The sequence below is a fragment of the Mastomys coucha genome, unplaced genomic scaffold (assembly GCF_008632895.1).
Source record: "Mastomys coucha isolate ucsf_1 unplaced genomic scaffold, UCSF_Mcou_1 pScaffold17, whole genome shotgun sequence".
Lineage (NCBI taxonomy): Eukaryota > Metazoa > Chordata > Mammalia > Rodentia > Muridae > Mastomys > Mastomys coucha.
In genome coordinates, this window is record NW_022196899.1 from 38,074,907 (window position 1) to 38,095,691 (window position 20,785).

Below are 20,785 nucleotides of genomic sequence, written 5' to 3' on the forward strand. Positions count from 1 at the left end.
GTGGAGCATGTGTCCTTGTTACATGTTGCAGTATTTTTGGGGTATATGCCCAGGAGTGGTATAGCCAGATCCTGCGGTAGAACTATGTCCAATTTCCGGATGAACCACCAAACTGATTTCCAGAGTGGTTGTATCAGTCCTTTTTTTTTCTGAGTGGCAAATTTCTCTTCCTCAGTGTAAAGTATGTGACTCCTTCATGTATCTATTTGCTACACATACCTAGTAGGATCTCATGATCTGCTTGTCTCTATCTCACAAATTATTGGTAACCAAATGCAGGTCCTCATGGCTATGAAACAAATATCATTTAAAAAAAAACCCTGATTTTCTTTTAAAATTTATTTATATGAGTACACTGTAGCTCTTTTCCAACACACCTGAAGAGAGCATCAAATCCCATTACAGATGTTTGTGAGCCACCATGTGGTTGCTGGGGATTGAACTCGCGACCTCTGTAAGAGCAGTCAGTGCTCTTAACCACTGGGCCACCTCTCCAGCCAGAAACAAGTATTCTTAATCACTCTGCCTTACTTTCAATACCATAAAATGATATTTTTATATTATTATTAAAATTAAAATCAATTACATCATTTCATTCCTCCCGTTCCCTTTCTCTAAGTTTGTTTCCCCTCTGCTTAACTATATGGTCCATTTTAATTTACTGTTATTATTTTATAGATTAAAATAGTCTATAAATATGTTCAAACAACCTGATAAATCAATTATTCTTGGTAGTATGTGGACTATTTCTGAGCTAACCAACTGTGATTGGCTTATAAACTAGGGGGTTCCCTTGGAGAAACACTAATTTTCTCACTCTTTGTAGTATTTATATTCATGTAGTTCTTCATTTAGAAGTTTGTCTTCACAAGATTTACTCACTCCCAGTTAGTGTTACTAACGTGGATGATGTTTTGTTCTGAATTGTTTTGACAAGCATATTATATATTGTTGGGCTATCAAAAGTTGAGCCACCACCACATTTCTAGGATGACCAATATCAAAGCTGATTTCCTGAGTCTCTGATACACAAAATTTCTCACTCTTTTAATCAATGTCTGGAGCCCCACTTTCATGAGTTAGTATGTAATAGGTATGCAATGGGACTTGGAGCCAGAGGATATTTTGTTCTCTGTACTTTGAATTTCTGTGGTTTTCTTTAATCATCGCCACCAATTACCAAGAGAACCTTCTTTGATGTATGGGTAAGGGATGTAATATCTACAAATATTAGCATAAATATTTAGAACAGAGTTGAGAATCGTGCTTGTTTAGTGAAACAGTAATAGGACCTTCTCTAAGAGCCATGACCTCATGTAATCCCATGCTTCCAGTAATAGACATATGATTTTCTGTACCTCAAAAATTAGACAATAACTTAATGAGGTTGTCTTTGATGTAGTTACCATAATTGAATATTTCAAGCATTTAAGAATACTATTTGATCTGAGGTATTGATCTCTTAGGTGTGCTACTTTCCTCCTTTGTCCACTAGATGTATGTTGATCTAAGATGAGAATTTTATTTTGCAATCCAAGAACATCTGAAAATCTGTTCTTAGGTGTCCAGCTCTGATGGACAAAACTTACTGGGCCTACAAACCAGTCAACATGCTACCTTGGGGAAAGGTTAGGAGCTGTGAAGAAAATTGGAACTACACTAAATTTTAGAGTTGACTATGTTTTGAGTAATCTCCATAATTTATTTTTTTCTGCAAAATATTTTTTCTTCTCTTTAAGGAATTTTTTCAAAGTATCAAAGGAAGTCTGCTGACTTATAAATTATATGGACAGTGGCTTGCTGTATCTGAAATGGTCAATGGCAAAGAGAAATCAGCATCAGTGCAGAGGTAATTGCTGATAAATTGTGTGAACAACATCAACAAAATAGAAGTAATATTTGCTTACAAACATTAGAGATTATATATCCCAGAAATATTCACTAAAAATCCTGACTGACAGAAAAAGGTTTCAGTTGTTCACAAACATGAAAGATATTTTCAAACAGAGGAATGACTTGGGGAGTCACAGTAGACCATGGTTATAAATCTCAGCTTAATTAATTAATTAATTAATTAATCCAGTTAAATTCATCATTTTTCCCTCTGAATCTGGGGAAACATTTCAAACAATATTTCGAGTATACATTTTTACTTTCATTTTATTCATGGAGTTCTGTTGTGGGGAATATTAAAAATGAAACAAATCCACAAACTCTCTTTCCACCCCTGACCACAGTTCTGGTACCATCAGGCCACAACACTATGTTCCAGTGGGCTCTTGATATTTTCTCCTACCTAGCAGAAACATCTTGCTTACATGTAAAGCTTAACATACCCCACTATCATTCATCTAGCACCTAATACCCAGTAAAGCATGACTCTTAAGGCTTAATTATCTAATCAGGTTTATATACTAATAAGATCACAATTTACAAGATGCCAATACAATAATTTCAGAGCCCAATGATAAAGACAATGTTTTGACCCAATTAATCTCTTTTGTAAAAACCTTAGCTTTGTTGTTATAACCACACTGGGTCTGAATTGTCATCTTCCTCTTCCTCCAAGATGAAGAACCTCTAACTTCCTGATGTTTGACATTTTCAATCCTCCACTTCTAGCTCCAACTCCCTATTCCTGTCCAATCACAGGCCAGTCAAGGCCCTAATGTGATTGGACAGAGAAAAATGTTACAACAGAGGTACACACATAAGATACAAATACTTTGTCCCCTTCTTCATATTTACAAATTGAGTAAATTTGTTTTAAAATAACTGTCTCTTTGTTCAGTCTTTTAGAAGAACTCCCACAATCCAATGATGCTCTTTTGGGACAACTTTTTAGAATCTTGCACAAAACTGCAGGCAATTCTTCTGTTAACCAAATGCCATCTTACAATCTATCTGCTGGTATAGTGCCACATATCTTATGCCTTCTTAGCTACCACAATGATGCACTGGAAAATGTTAGTGCCAAAATGTAGTTAGACATGAACTTTAAGCCTAGTTTGATAAGGCTTTACAATAAAACAGGAATATCAGATTATCCTGAGAGTCTGGGTTATTTTGTTGTTGATGATGATAGTTTTGGTTTGGTTTTGTTTCATTTTGTAAAATAAGTATATCTTTGAATGGTGTTCTTCTGGAGAGGAAGAATCATTGGTGCATTTTAAGTAAGGAAAATATAATGAGTATTGGAGCTCAATGACTCAGTCTTTACTCAGTTGTGATTTAGAATATCCTTAGACTAACCCACTGAGAAAAAATGCTGTGAAATGGTAAACAACATCCTGGGTACTGAGTTCAGCAATCAAGTCTGAATTCTGAGGTAATCAGTTTAGAATGTGTGAAATTCGACTTGTTTTCATGGTGGTTTCCTCAACAAAGCAAAGGCAATATAATTTAGATTGTTTTTTATCAGATACAGTTATTATTACCCCTGATTAGTGTGATTAAATATACCCTTGGCCTCCTGATGCTGGTTATGCTTGGTTTAGAGAAATTATAGAGTACACTTCTCTATGGGAGCTGCCTTTCAAATACTATAATAAAATACCAAAACTTCTACAGTATTAGGATCAAATGGTTATTTTGACTCTCAGTATTCAAGTATCTGATTCATTATTAATTGATTAACTGCCCTTGGACCTATAAGGATTATATTGTAGGACAGTCTAACTGAGAAAAAGTATTCTTCATATTGTATAGGATTAATTACCAGAAACAAAAATAGGGTTGAAAAGAACCTGCCATTGGAGGTCCATAACTATCTAGTTTCCTCTAAGTAGACATTATTTCAAATTCCTCTCAACATATTAATCTCGAAGATCAAGCTGTTACCATTGCATCTGCAATGAGCCATCAGAGACATGTGAATGTTACTGCTCAGATGGGTTTGCATGTCTCTTGCTTTTTTGTCAGCACATGGGGCCTTTCAGGAGAATGGTGCCCACATTCAGAGGTCATCTTTCCTCCATGGTGGTGCCTTTCTTTAAGCATCCTTAGAAATAAGCACAGCCATGAATGTGTCAAAGGCAACCAAATTTACTCAAGTGGACAGTATGTGTCACATACTGGCCATCACAAGGTGAAAAGTGGAAATCATCCTCTTAGATAGTATTGAAATGTGAGGATCACAGTTGAACATCTGATCTCACAATCATCTTTGAAATTTCTGTCAAAACTCCTGCCCCTATATTTTATTACAGCTAACATTTTCTCAGAATTTTGAATTACATATTTTTATCCTCTAAGACTTGTAAGTAAAATGTGATTTGCAACCCTGAAAAACAACAAAGACTCTTTCTCTGCGTTTGCCCTCTTTTGCCACAGATTTTTCTTTTAACGTTTATGATCAAAAACTCTCCAAAAATCTTTGGAGAAGATTTGGATTTAGTTTGGTATGATCCATCACTTTTTCATCCACAAGAAATAAAGGCGTCATGTTCCCAGAATACTACATCTGACACCTGGAACATAAAGGAAACAGAACATGGACTCAGCAGCTGTCCCAGGGGGAGGACATGCACCCCTGGCCATTATGTTCTGCCTATAGGTACAGCTGATCCTCTTCTCTATCAGGGCATTATAGGTGTGTATAGATGTTCTACTACCATTAATTACAAGTTAAGTTCATTTATTATTGAAACTATGAATTATAACAAATAGCAATAAAGAATTTACTAAACAACATGAAGGGAAACTTCACCTGTGTGTTATAGATAACTCCCTATTGTAAGAAATTGCCTCCAAATTTTGATACCTCTTTCCACAGAACCTGAGGTTATCTAAGAGGTAAATCCCAGGAATGTGATTAAGTAATTAATTAAGGATGTGTTACTTACTCTGATATATTGAGTATTAACTTAGATGTGTGTAATACACAGAACAGCAATTCAATACCAAATTGGGTTTTCTCTATTGAAAAGCTCTGGCTGTTCTTAAACTTCCTTTGTAGACCACGCTGACCTCAGTCTCACAGATATCCTCTTGACTCAGCTTCCGAGATCTGAGTATAAAGGCATGTGCTATGCTTTTCTCTTATGCAAGCATTAAAATATAGCATAATATACGCATGTGGGAGACATAGACACTATGATCTCAGATTTGAGCTCTCAATTTGGGAGGTGGCGAGGAAGCAAAGGACTGTTAAAGAAGTGTAGTCAGGCAAGTTGTGTTGTGAAGTGCAGAAACTGCTGTTAACTTACAGTTGCCCATAGCGTTCAGTAAGAAAGTCACACAGGTAGACTATAAAGTTGATGCTATTTTATTGCTTGATTCTCATACCTATATGCATAGCTTTCAAAGCAAACACATACTTTATTTGTGTACTAGAACTATGGGCCATATACAACAAGATATCCAATGCCTTATGAAGCCATATCATTATTATAAATGTTATAATACTGATTATTTTCTGTGTATTTGATGTAATGATGCATAAGGCATGAAGGCTATAAATTGTGAACGGCATGCAAGGGCTAAGTGAGTTCACTGAAAATAATGAATAACTTTCCCTCTTTATTAGATTCATAGAAACAAGAATGCAATGTGCATACCACAAGCACATCCTCAAACTCCTACAGGCCCAGTGAAAACCCAAATATTTCATAGATTTCCACCCATTGTTTGCTTGGACAGAATGCTACCCACTCTGATGCTTGTGAGTTTCATTTTGGGTTTCTATAGCTCTCCTATTTCACATAATTTCTGGAAACCTTTGTTGTAAGTAAATTATTTCATCAAACTGATGAATGTATAGATAACTTGTTCATGAAGGTGAGATTCTTTTAAAATTGATATAAATCCCACTGAAGTTTGAGTCTTATAATTTAAAGAAAAATGAAAAAAGAGAGAAAAGGATTAGTATTCCCATGCTTTGTTCTGATTCCAGTAAAGACCCACACTCAGCAGCTTGTTGGAAAAAAAATGGATTTTTGGAAGTGACCCACTGATTCTCCAACTATCAATACTTTCAGCTGTGTTATGACTCCATAATATTCTAGAGTCTACCTTAATATCATTGCCTCTGAGATTACTCAATCTTATAATTGAAATTATCTATAGACTTGTATTTGATATTATCAGTGAATTAGATGGAAATATTGTTCTTTGCTATATTTTGATCTATTTATACTACTGGACTACATAAAATTGCTACCTAATATAGCTTAACCTATTTTAAATATGCTACTACATTTCCACTGAAGTTATGTATTTAATGTCCAGCATTTATTTTAGCACTATGCCTGTGCCAGGAATTTATGCTGCATGTGAAACAAGTTTATCATGTTATACACATGAAAATTACTGCCCATTCTGTAGGTATTTTAGAGAAGAATTTACTGTCATCAATGATTGCAATCATGTAATCAATTGAAGAGAGAGAAAATATGGAATAAATCTGTGTAAAGACATCATTTTTACAGATTTATAGAAGAATGATTGAAATTTGCTTGGGTTCTTAAATGTGACAGCATCTTTAGATATAGATAGTGGAAAATAAGAAGTCGCAGAAGAAGGAAATAAAAGTTTCAAAAGTATAGTGAAAAAAGAAAACTTTCTTAAAAACACAAATGTTAGGATTCATAATAGAGGCCAGGACAGACAGGAAGTAAAATAGTGATTTGATCTCTGAATGAGAAATATCCCAATAGTAACGTAGAATGGCATGCTGGAGAAAGATATTCATAGAAGAAAAGATAAAGTAAGAGAGCACCATTCACCAAAATGCTTCGGTGAATAGAAGTGTGATTCAGTCTTGAACATTATCTGATTACAAGAAAACCTTGTTTCAAATTTGGAAAAATCAATTAGAGAAAAAAATATATTTGGAAGATAAACGAGAAAAAAGTTCAATGTCTTCTTCATTCCTTTCAGTTGTTTCTCTACATCAATAATTGCCATTGTTCTGGTGTACCTTAAAAGACATATTTGTTCTGTTTGGATCTGTAATAATAGAAGTGTATCCTTATCCCATACAAGATATGTTATACATAATTGCAGAAAAGGGACAAAATTCCAATCAAATATTTAGATTCTTACAAGAAAAATCACACTGGTCCCCGAGGGATACAATTTATACTGAACAGCCAATTAACTGGAATGGAGAATCTGTGCTAGTTGTACCTTCTGTTTTGAAGGTAAGGAATGTTTTGCATAACCACCATTCAGCATCCCATTAGAGATACATATGTGTTTGCTGTCCTTGAAATTACCTGATGATGACATTTTCTTGAACTATGGACACATGACCTGCAGATAAGGGTCATGGTAGGTAAGTCTGAGAAGCTCAACGATTCATCACAAAGACACAGATGAACAACTTCTGTTGGAAGTTAATTTCCTCACATATCAGAAGGTCTTTGTCTTGGTATTACAAATGTTCCCACTGATTTCACCTCTGTAACTATATCATGTGAATTAATAGCAGAACAAGTAATAATAGTGGTAAAAGTGTGTTTTATAAAAGACATGTCTTAAATCATAATTACCAAAAAAATTTATTCCTCATACATAACAGTAATACAAAAGAGCTAGTCCAGCATACACTTATATTATGGGAGAGTTGATGTTGCCCTCTGTCCTGTAGATACATGAACTTTTATTCCTTCTCTACCAAAAAAATAGAGCAACACTTGCACTTTTGCCAGATATTGCCATCCTAACACCATATCAAATAGTAAAGAATTAGTCTAACCTATTTCTAAATAGTCTACTATGCTTAACTTCCCAGTGAGAATCAATAACTCTGGAGCAAATATTATTTTTTCTTATTATTTGGGCCATATTTTGAGTTTGCCTCTCAGTAGATTGTGGAGCTATGACCCAAAAATCAAGAGAAAAAAATAATGCTCTGAGAGTATACATGCTTAATAACATTAGTCAAAGGTACCAAATGATCCCTCCTCTTCCCTCAAGCTTGCCAAATGTGTCTGGCTATCATTGCCAGAAACCTGGGACCACATCATGGGGAGCAAAATGAAGATCAGTAACAGAAGGTGGCCATGTGTATTCACAGCAATTTAAAGGTACAGGAACACATGGGAAACTTCCCTTTTTCTGATTTGCTATCCTTGGAATAACACGAAAGTTCATTGTGGTATTTCATGAACAAAGATACTTTTCTGTCCTCAAACAAGCTGCTGCTTACAACGAGTTTACATAATTGAGTATTTCCACATTTTAAGGAATGGATGTGAAATTGTGAAACCTTCTCACATGTAAAACCTGGTGCTCAACTAAGAAAGTTCACCACTATTCCAAATGGGCCTGTACGCAGAAGTATACATGTATATTACAACTTTACTCTCTGTGAAATGAAATTTCAGATTCACCTAATTACACAATCAGAATGAGGTATTTTCTGGCCCTGCCATTTTTTGATATTTGCTGATTTTCAGGAAGAACACTTTGGTTTTTATTTCTTTGTTTAGTTGTTTTTAATAGCTACTGTTTGTTTTTTAACTATTATTATTAATATTATTAATACCATTTATTTATTTATTCATTCATTCATTTTACATCTTGAATGCTGCCCCCTACCTCTTCACTCTTTACAGAGTCTCTTACCTTCTCCTCTGAGAAGGTTAGTGTCCTCTGGGCTGCCCTCGCACCCTGGTGCATCAACTCTCTTCAGGGTTAGCACATCTTCTCCTTCTGAGGCCAGTTGGTGAAGGGTTGCCACATTCAACAGCTTTAGGGTTTAGCCCCATCCATATTTTGTGGGACCTGCATGGAGACTGAGCTGCACATTTGCTACCTATGTGTCATATGTCATGATGCAGCTTCTCTATGCTTTTTCCTTTGTGGTAGTCCTTGACAGCTCCCAATGGTCCAGATAAGTTGACTCTGTTAGTCTTCCTGTTGAGTCCCGATCTCCCTCAGGTCCCTGAATCTTTTCTCCAAGTATTACATAAGAGTCCTTGGGCTCCATCCAATATTTGACTGTAGTTCTCTGTGTTCTGTTTCAGTCAGCTGCTGGGTGAAGCCTCTCAGAGAGCAGTTATGATACGCTCCTGTCTGGTAGTCCCACATAAGAGCTGGCCTCCTTTGAGACAGACAGAGCTTCAGGCTGTGAAGTACAGTGTAGATCTCTTGATTGTAGTTAGCAGTGTGGACTAGGATTGTATTAGAAATATACAAGGAGGCTTGATTCTTCAGATTTATATGAAAATTGGCATAGTGTCCTTGATGAAGAAACTCTTCATGGAAAAATTTCTGCTACACAAAGGTAATGGTACAGTAAACAATTGGGGAACTGCACAAAGATAGAAGAAATGCAGTTTGAAGGTATATAGGTTCGTATTTTCGGGGTTATACTGGAATGATGTAAGACATTCCAAGAGGTTACTTTTGCTCAGACGTGTCACCACTTATAAACAGGTGCATCTCTCAAGCAAGAGTGTTGTATCATGTTTGTAATCCCACTACTTGAGAATCTTCTACATTATAACTGTCATGGTTTGGAAGATAGCTTATGCTATGATTCCCTGTGTGAGGCAAATTAAAAGAACCATGTATGTATAATACCTGTGGGTTATTTGCATCCTAACATTATTACCATGGTATTGTAAATATTGTATATGTTAAACATATGTCATTGATTAGAACATAAAGCTATTATTATTGAGTTCATCTTTGTCAACTATAATGATCTAGAGAAGTTTTGGGTCAGGTATAGCTTTGACTTCCTTGAATCATTTTGTTATATAATACTCCACTGAATGATTTTTAGGGTAAGAGGAGCTTTGAGGTCCCATTTCTATCCAGGACTCCAGCATCTCTGCCTTACCTATAGCAGAAGCTTTTATAACTGCATTTCATAGGGTCACAAGTGTGCTTTGTGCTCCTTGTGTTCCAGAGTGTCACATGATTGTTACATGGATTCATACTACATTAGATATTAAATGTGCCCCCATGATGGGTAGAAAGATGGTTCATTGTTTAACAGTACTATGTTCCATTCACAGAACACATATGACCTGCAACAATCTTCGTTCATTCTATTTCCAGTGAACCTGACACTTTCCTCTGGGTTCTATGGGTAGCAGTTATATGTGTAGTACACAGAAATTCATACTTAATTTTAATTTTTTATAGTGAGAATTGATTACCTAGATATATTTTAGCTAATGTTTCATCTGTATATTCTTATTTCTTTTAAATTCAGATTATACTATGAGCTGGACTTCAAAACATTTACTCTTATTTTTCTTTGTATTCAGAGTTTTGTAAGTAACATTGCTTGTCAGACAATCAACAGTAAAATTCTCCTTTTTCTATGTATAGTATTCTCCTGAAGATGCCAAACCCAAACTACCTCCTGCTCAAAGAGCTCATCCACGTGCTATCAAAAATTAAAACCTCTACCATGAATCACCTAGACTCCTACATGTTATCTGTCCACATAACCCCTCATGTGCTGTGGGATACAACTTTCATTTACTCATTTGGGAGGGACTTATCAAAAAAGGTAAGCAGATCTAATTTTTCCCTTTGAAAACAAAGTCCTCATTGTGATATAGGAATTGGGAATACTTTGGAAAGATCACTGATGTTAAAGGATACCCTAGTATTTCATTCTTCTGTAGTGGGAGATACATTGATCTACTTCATTAATTTGATCTAAGTCATTAATTTGATTCATTCACAGTTGCTTTGGAAGCACATCAGTTCTGAAATGCCACTTTGCTTTAGTAGTTCCTCCATTCTTTTCAATATATATGAAATTTTATCTAGGTTAACTTGCAAAGAACTTAGTGTCTCCATTTCGGACAGAGACTTTATTTTACAGGTTCATATCTGCTCATAGGAACTGTTTTTTTCCTCAATAGTTTGGATTTTAATTTTTTATTGATTTCAATTTTGTAAACTATTTGAAATGAAAGAGGATACTGTTTTTGCCTTGTTATGTTAAAGATATCTGTTGTAAAAATCATGATTGACAACTGTGTAGATATATTTGGAGAGGATAACTATATCATTTGTAATGGTAATAAAAAGAGGTCAGATGACATAAAGACTTCAGTAAATACTGTTGGTAAGTCACCTGTTACGAGCAAAGCCATAGATGGCCACAGTAGAAAAAACTTAAATGCTAGTACTGAAGAATTAAAGATTTCATCTGCTGCTCTACAGGAGGAAGGTCCTACAGGTTAAGAAAAGTTTTAATTAGTCATCAAACAGATGGATGATATTTTTCCTTGATTTCATGAATTTGTAAATATCAGAGAGGCCTGTGGCATATCATGATTAAATAGAGTATGGAAAAAGTTATTTTTAAACAATACTTTAATTAAATTATATATGCATATATACATACAGATGCACATATATTTTATATACATACTTATATACATGTATTTATGACAGAGGGACTCCTTATACAGCCCTTGTAAGAATTCTAGAACATTTCCTGTTATATTTCTCACCTTTCTTTCCATGATCCATAAATCATGTAAGATATCTTGGATATAAAATTATTTTTAAAAAGAAACTAAGAAAAAATATTTGGTTTAAAAATCCATTAAACATGCTACTAGAGTAAACCATGTGCCAACAAGCTTTGCTATCCTTGTGCAAAAACACTGATGTTTACTTAATTTCATTTGAGAGATAATCTTGCCAAATGCTTAGCATATAGTAGAAATATTAAGTTGCATGTGATCCACTACAACACATATGTGAAGAATCATAAAGAAGCTAAAACATACCTGATTTAACAGGTAACACCATGCAAAATCAGATATATTGTTAACTCAAGTAATTCTACGTATAAAGTTCATGAAATATACTGAAGAACTAGTCTTATCTGAAGTGTGGTGAATCTATCATCTGAGAATGTTTGTCTAGCGATGACATTTTTATGTTTCATTTAGCAGGGAACAATGAAACAACTTCAACATATAACTTGCCACAACAGAAACTTATTCATGAGAGAAGAAGGAGCCCGTCATTCTAATTTAACGTCCCCTTTGACCTCCCACTTAAACATAGCAGAAGAGATTAGTACAAGAAACAACTTCGTTATTATATTTAACCATATTATTTGTTACAAATAGTTTATCTCACTATATTTAACTTGTGTATTACATATTATTATCTATTATAATAATTATATTATTGCTTAGACTCCAATGTGCCTGATTTATGATTCTCTATATTCTTTGGAAAATGGCATTTTTATTATTCTTCTCTACCTCTGTTACTCAGGCACCTGTATTCATGCAACAGATCCACAAGAATCACTTTATTAATTTTTACTTCCAAACTACAATCAAAATGGCATTCTAAGTACTGCTCAATAAGTGAAAGTTGGGGTTTTATCTGACCAAATTCTTCCAGATTCTTAACATAAAACATTCCCTGTGGCTAAGAATCAACTTCTCAAGGAAGGGAGTAAGGCAAAGCATGTAACTTCAAGTATAAAAGTAATTAAGACCACAGAGGATGGAGTAAGCAAATTAGTGACCATACCTATGTACTATAAAAGAAACCAAAAGATGTAATGCTTTTGAATATTCTTATTCTGGCAGTGTGGTAAGATAGACAATGCACAGTGTATTCCATATGGACATGAATTCAACAACAACATAAAGGAGAAGTTATTTTGGTGAGGTGTCTAGAAGACAGCTAGATGCCTTATAAAAATATCCAAACTTGAAGAAAAAAAATATGATGGTTTCTTAAGTGTGTTGGTAAACCTAGATAGTTGGAAAAATAAACTACAAGTCTTCAGTTTTCCCTTTGGGTTCTTTTTCAACAGACAGTGTAAAGGTATCGCTCTTGCTTTGTGTGTTTCACAGCAGTGTTGTTTTGTACTCCTGGCTGAGATGGCAAAAGAGAGTAGCATGCATGCTGGATACTTGTAACAAAGAGATACGTTGCACTATTGTACAAAGATTATGAGAAGAACAAGGAAAATTAGGACTAGAAGAAAAGTGACAGTTTCTATACTTGGGATGTAAGTTCATAATCAAAGAATATATGCAAGGAAAGATATTACAGGTCTCTAGATCCTGAACCTGAATGGATTAGTGAATATTCTCAGTATTAAACAAGGTCATACAAGATAGCAGAGGTGGCTGTTTTGTCCTAGTGTTCATATTTGAACAAAAGTTGAAAATATACAGATAGAGCCTGTTTTTTGCTAAATGAGGCAAATAATTTATAGAAACTAAAGCAGAAAGGAGATTGTTAAAATAATACTAAATAAACTCTTAAATATTAAAATTGTTGGGGGTTAAAAAAAGGCAATCACAAATGAGTAGAAAATGTTATGTAAAATAATTACATCAGCAAAAATGTAAGAACTGTATAAAGAACATCACAGAAATTCTACATCTGTAGACTACAATGGGTATTTGGCTAGAGGCACTCAATGAAAGAGTTGCATAAGCAGAGAAATCAGTAAACTAGAAGCAGGTCATTTGAAATTATGAAGCTGATGAGGCAAAAGGATAGTGAAAAAGAAAATTAAAAATCTCCTCAGGGATTTCCATGTCATCATCAACTAGACCCACGAGGATTCTTGGAAACTTCTAGGAAAACAGAAAAGCCCAACGAGAGCATCTGAAGAAATGACATCAAAATACTTATTAAAATCCAGAATGCAAGTAGCTATTCAAAATATTAAACTCCAAGGGATAAAACCCAAAGAATTGTACCATGACATACAAGGAAACCGTCAGAAGGCACATATGGTACTTTTGAAACATCACAAACATCAGAAGTAATGTGACCTGTGTTGTTAAGGAAAAGTCTTTGTTGTACTATCAGAAAGTGTACAGGCAGAAATCCTACAAGTTTATACATATATATATGTATATATGTATATATACATATATATATGTATGTGTGTGTGGGTGTATGTGTACATGTATATATACATATATACATATAAACATATAGACATAGACATGTATACACACACACACACACACACACACACACACACATATATATATATATATATATATATATATATATATATATATACACACACACAACACATCTATACACACATACAATATATATAGTGGCTTAAGAAGTAAGTGCAAGCGTCTAAAAGCCTAAAGACCTGAGCGTAACACCAGGAACCTACATAGACTAATTATAGAACTGATCTCTTTATGTTTTGTGTTGAAGCAAGGCTGGTTCCTGCTGGGGCCTGACTGAGGCTCTCTCTCCTGGGTGGTGATGGCCTGCGGGCAGGGCAGGCGTTAGGCACAAAGGTGGCAATGTATAAATGTGATATTTTATTGTAGGAAGGAGAAAATAGGCCGGTCAATTAGAGAGAAGGAAAGGAGAGAGAGAGAGAGAGAGAGAGAGAGAGAGAGAGAGAGAGAGAAGGAGGAGGAGGAGGAAGGAAGGAAGAGAGCAAGAAGGCAATAGAAGAGAACAAAGAGCAGGAAAGAGGACAATAGCTAGAGAGGGACAAAGAGCAGGGGAGAGAGGAGGGGGCAAACCGCCCCTTATATTGTATGGGGTGTGGCATGTCTGTCTGTGCTCTGATCAGATGACTAGGGATAGGGTCCAGCTAGAATGCTGGGAGCTTGAGGCATTATCTGCCTGATAGAGCACACATCTTCTACAGGGACAGCTATGAGGGTGTTACCTTCCCCCTTCACTTTAGCCATTAGCTGATGGGACTTCTGGTAGCCTCTGCTTGGGGGCTAACACCTGGGAACTAAGACAGATGCTCTCTGTTGACTGTTTGTTTGTCTTTGAAGAAACCGCCTGGGCACACCCACCACCTGAGTACACCAGCCAGCAGCCTGAAGACCTTCTGAACCTGGGGACTTTGGCACCTGAACTTTCTTTGCAGTATAATCTAGAGACTTGGTTTCAGTTTCTCCTGTGACTATGAAAACCTTGGCTTATTCTGAGTAAAATGGAGCCTTGATTAGGATGCAGCTTGGCTTTGTGTTTTCTCTTTGCATTTCAAACACTTTATTTTAGGTCCTTTATTCCCTCCTGGCTGAGGAGAACCCGGTTCTTGAAACTGCAGGCAGTTTCTTGAGGGGTTGTGACTGAAACAGGAGTCAAAGACTCAGGAGTTATGGCAGAGCTCCTTCCACCCCCTGCAAGCAGAAAACTGTCCATGGAGGCTCTAGTGCTCAAGGCCAAATACTGGACTGAGCCTGTTACTTGAGCAGACCAGTGCCCCACACTGCCCCACAAATGTCTTCCTTTTTCATAGCTAAATAGTATTCTACTATGAAAATGAATTACGTTTTCTGTATCCATTCCTCTGTTGTGGGACATCTGGATTCTGTCCAGCATCTGGCTATTTCAAAATGTCCACTTATGAACACAGGGGGACTCATGCCCCTGAAGCATGGTGGAGTATTTTGGGGGTATATGCACAAGAGTGGTTGGTATGAGTGCCTAGGACCTGGTAGGTAAAACATGACTTTTAGGCCTTAATATCCAATCAGATTTATATAATAATAAGATCACCATTTATAAGATACCAATACAATAATTTCAGAACCAAATAATAAAGCCAATATTCTAACCCAATTAATCTATTTTGTAAAAACCTTTGCTTGGTTGTATAACCATTCAGGGTCTGGCTCATCATCATCCTCTGACTCCATGATGAAGAGGAAGTCTCTTCCTGCTCTCTCTGTCCTTTATCTTCCTTCAACTCTAGCTCCACCTCTCTATTCCTGTCCAGTCACAGGCCTGTCACTGCCATCATGAGATTGGACAGAGAATATGCTGCAGCAACTATGTCCTTTGCCTTATAGAAGCTTTCCACTTTCATGAGGTCCCATTTATCAATTCTTGATTTTAGAGTGTAAGCCACTGGAGTTCTGTTTGAAAATTTCCCCCTGTGACTATGAGTTCAAGGCTCTTTCCCACTTTCTCTTTTATTAGAATCAGTGTATCTGGTTTTAGTTTAGGGTCCTTGATCCACTTGGAATTGAGCTTTGTGCAAGGTGACAAATATGGGACTATTTTCATTTTCTACATACATACAGCCAGTTAGACCAGCACCATTTATTGAAAATGCTTTCTTTTTTCCATAAGTTTTGCAGGCAAATGGATGGAACTAGAAAATATCATCCTGAGTGACATAACTAAGACCAAAAAAGACATGCATGTATTCACTAATACATGGCTATTAGCCAAAAAAAGGTACAGAATACCCAAGATACAGTCCACAAAACTCAAAAAGGTTAACAAGCCAAAGGGCCCAAGTGAGGACTCTTCAACCCCACTTGAGAGGGAAAAGAAAACAATCACAAGACAGTGGAGGAAGGGAGGGTCCTGGTAGGAAAGGAGGCAGAAAGGGGAATAGGGCCAGCAGAAAGAATGGAAACAGGCAACCTCAGGAGATATGAGGTAGGGGACACTCCAGTATGTATCAGAGACCTGAAGGTGAGAGACCCTCAGCACTCAAAGAGAGGGACCTTAGATGAAATGTCCTACACTGGGGAGAGGGAACTTGTAGAGCCCGTCTCCAGCAGAAAGATAAGTCATTAAGTGAGAGAATTGGTTGCTATCCCACAGTTAAAAACTCTGACCCATAACTACTCCTGTTTGAAAAAAAAAAACTACAGGAACAAAATGGAGATGAACCTGAGGCAAAGGAGGCCCATCTAGCTCAAAGAGTGGTCACAAGTCCTGAAAGTATTACTGAGGATATGGGGTGGTCACAAAAATGAACCTATCATGACTTCCCTCCAAAAGACGCAACAAGTGGTTAAAAGAGTCAGATACAGATGTTTATATCCAATTAATGGACAGAAGCTGTTGACCACTTTGGTTCAATTAGGGGAAAGCTAGAAGAAGGTGAGGAGGAGGCCAACCCTCTAGGAGTACCATCAGTCTCAACCTTGAGATCTCCCAGATTCAGGATCACCAACCAGGCAGCATATACCAGCTGATATGAGGCCCCCAACACATATACAGCAGAAGAATGCTGGGTATATGTTCCATCAGTGAGGATGCCCCTAACCCTTAAGAGACTGGAGGCCCCACTGAGTAGAGAGGTCTGATAAGGTGAGGGTTTAGGTCTGGGGACATCTGAGTGGAGATGGAAGAGGAGGTATGGGAACAGTCTGAGGGTGGACCAAGAGGGAGATAAAATTTGGAGCTTAAAAAATAAAGATTAAATAAAATTAAAAATAAAATAAAGACACTAAACTCCTATTGTAGAAAAAAAATGTAATCACCACACTCAGCCAGGAGAAAAGCAGGCAATTGAGACCCATCTCATCCACAGAGACAGCTTGACTCCCAGGAAATCTGTCGAAACCAGGCTCAATTGCTCATAGGAGGGACAAGATCCACAATTCTAGTTAACACCTGAGATAATCAGATGGCAAGAGACAAGCATAAAAATATATGCAACATTAACCAATGCTACTTGGCACCATCAGAACACACCACAGCAAGCCCTGGATATCCTAACACACCTGAATAGCAAGAATCCCCTGTAAAATCCCATCCCACGAAGATGGTAGAGGACCATAAGGAGGACAAAAATAACTCCCTTAAAGAAATACAGTATAAAAGAGGAAAATAGGTAGAAGCCCTTAAAAAGAAAACATAAATCCCCTAAAGAAGGACAGGAAAATACAAACTAGTGAAGGAATTGAAAGCCATCAAGGATCTAAAAATGGAAACAGAAATAGTAAAGAAATCACTAAGTGAGTCCACCCTGGAGATGGAAAATCTAGGAAAGAGATCAGGAGTTACAGATGCAAGCATCACCAACAGATTGAAAAGAGAATATCAGGCATAGAGGATACCATATAAGATATTGACACAACAATCAAGAGAAAATATTAAGTGCAAAAAGCTCTCAACCCAAGACATCCAGGAAATTCAGGACACAATTGAAAAACTAAACCTAAGAATAACAGGAATAGAAAAGAGAGATTCCCAAATGCAAAGAGCCAGGAAACATCTTCAATGAAATCATAGAAGAAATTTTCCTAACCTAGAGAAAGAGATGGTTATAAATATACAAGAAACCTACAGAACATCAACTAGATTTTATCAGAAAATAAATTCTGCATAATAATTAAAACACTATAGTCACAGAACAAAGACAGAATATTAAAAGTTGTAAGGGAAAAAGGCCAAATAACATATAAATGTAGACCTATCAAAATTACAACAGATTCTCAACAGAGATTCTAGAAGACAGAAGATCTTGGGAAAATGTCATACAAGTCGTAAGAAAACACAAATGCCAGCCCAGGTTACTATATTCCTGTAAAACTCTCAATCACCATAGATGGAGAAACCAAGATATTCCATGACAAAACCAAATATTAATAATATCTTTCAACTAATCCAACCGTGCAAAGGATAATAGAAGGAAAACTCCAGCACAAAAAGGGAAACTACAGCCACAAAAAAGCAAGAAATTAATCACCTCACAACAAACCTAAAAGAAGAGAACCACACAAACATAATGCCACCCACTAACAATAGAAATAACAGGAAGTGTAATCCTCCTGGGTTGAGGGCTGATTCTTCAGACCCTGCCTGCCTCTCTTAACCTCACCTCTCTGCCCACCTCCTGCTATTTGCCATGCCTTGCTCCTGGTTCCAGTTACATCGGAAGTCCCACCTCCAGAGACTGAATAAGAAGCTGCTGATTGGGCCAGCATGCTGACGAACTTGGGGGAGGGGTTTTGCCTCACCTATTCTACCTGTTAGCTTGTAACAAAGAGATTATTAAATCCAAGATGGCTGAGTGATCACACTTGAGTGCTGTCTAATTTTGATCTTTACACGTGGACTAAGGTAACATTTATGGCTAGCCAATTTCCCCCTGACTCCATATTCCAGAAAACCCATTTTTCCTATGGTTACGCTGGTAACAAGGAAGTAACAATCATTTGTCATTAATATCTCTCAATATCAGTGAACTCAATTTCCCAATAAGAAGTCATAGGCTAACAGACTGGATACACAGACAGGACCCAGCATTTTGTTGTCAAACTACAACCTACAGATTGGAAAAAAGGCTTTACCAACCCTACATTTAATAGAGGGCTAATAATCAAATTATACAAAGAAGACAAGTGTTTGGACTCCAGAGAACCAAATAATCCAATTAGAAACTGGGAACAAAGTAAACAATAAATTCTCAACTGATGAACCACAAATGGCTCTAAAGCACCTAAAGAAATGTTCAACATTCTTAATCTTCAGGGAAATGCAAATCAAAATGACCCTGATATTCCACCTCACACACATCAGAATGGTTAAGATCAAAATTGCTGGTGAAAGCAGATGCTGGCAAGGATGTGGACAAAGAGGAATACTCCTTCATTGCTGGAGGGATTGCACACAGTTACAAGCACTTTGGAGATTAATGTGGTTTCTCAAAAATTGAGTCTACCTGATCACTCAACTATACCACTCCTGGGTATATGGTATTATGAAAATGGTACCCTGAATATACTATAAAATAAATACTGCATAAACTCATTCATTTCTTTTGAGAAGAAAAGTTATGATCCCGGATACTAATTAAGGAGGAGTAAAGAGACAGAATAAATCATTCCACTTATAATGGCATTAAAACTAGGAGCACTTCAAGATTAACTACTGCTTATAGGGGTCATGTTTTAATATTTCTATATTGGCAATTAACTTGAAATATTCATTTTAACAAGAAAAGTCATTTAACATTAATATAACATAAATAACATAATATTTTCTTAATTATCTTAAACTGGTTTGATTAATCAAATAGTATTTATATTAATCATAAAAATAATTTGTTTCAACAATCTATATACTAGAAAAGTTTATAAAACATTTGCAATCATCATAATAAACATGTTTTGAATTGATATTTAAAAATATTAACTGTATTTTTAATCAGCTAAAATATTTATTTTGCAAATAAAAGTTGGGGATTTCAAAATAAAGATGACCAGTGGCAAGGATATTGTGTGCTCAGTTAAAGAAATTCTAAAAAGTTTAAATACAACTGGCATAAATGCATATCCCAAAGTAATGGAAAACAATAAACAGTATACTGTTTGTCTTTTATTGTTGCTGCTATTGCATATATACAGGTACAATAAAGCCTGTACAAAAAAAGCACAGATTAAGGAATTCGCTCAACAGAATAAAACACGGTATCTTTTAGAATCATAGTATCAGAAGAATAATCAAATTTTATGAAACTTGAAATAACTTATCCTGAAAAATATTGAATGTTCATTAGACCTTAAGTATATAAACAAAATGTAATAATTCTTTTAGAACACCACCTTAAAAATATAGACACAAACATATAAACTGAAATCACCAAGGCAAAAACCCCAATGTCAAATCTTGGTTATCTCTTTTGGAGTTTTTGCCAAATAAGATTCCATAGACCCCCCAAACATTACAGGCTATCAGCAAGGTTTAAGACTGTAAGATTCTATTATTGAAAATGACATAAACTTGAATTATATGACAAGGCCATATGAAACTGATAATGATATGGAAGCTTGATTTTTACTTGTTGTCTTCTGTGATAATAGGAAGGGCTCTCAGAGAAGAAATATAAACACCTATGTTATCCAGCTATGAACTCTGAGAGAAACACTAATGACTCATCTGTCAAAACCACTCACTGGTGGTGAATAGTGGCACATTATAGGAACAACCAAACACTTTCTGAATACATTTAAGACATATTCAGTAAGGTAAAATGTATGCTGGGAGCCATGTTCAGGCAATTACCTATAGCCAGACTGGTCATAGTCTCTACAATAGAAATACCAATATTATTTTGCTTAATACTAAATCCTAA

General features: G+C 36.0%; 1 protein-coding gene across 1 annotated transcript in view; it reads left to right on the plus strand.

Moving 5' to 3' along the window:
* The window catches only part of LOC116094690 (rho GTPase-activating protein 20-like), a 20,097-nt gene extending 8,937 nt beyond the window's left edge, over nucleotides 1-11,160 (plus strand). Inside the window, exons 6-11 of the mRNA XM_031376233.1 lie at nucleotides 1,740-1,849; nucleotides 2,792-2,966; nucleotides 4,333-4,555; nucleotides 7,006-7,142; nucleotides 10,304-10,474; nucleotides 10,921-11,160. Coding sequence (XP_031232093.1) covers nucleotides 1,740-1,849; nucleotides 2,792-2,966; nucleotides 4,333-4,555; nucleotides 7,006-7,142; nucleotides 10,304-10,474; nucleotides 10,921-11,160 — 1,056 coding nt within the window. The remainder of the gene's footprint in view (nucleotides 1-1,739; nucleotides 1,850-2,791; nucleotides 2,967-4,332; nucleotides 4,556-7,005; nucleotides 7,143-10,303; nucleotides 10,475-10,920) is intronic.
* Nucleotides 11,161-20,785: the final 9,625 nt, after the last annotated feature.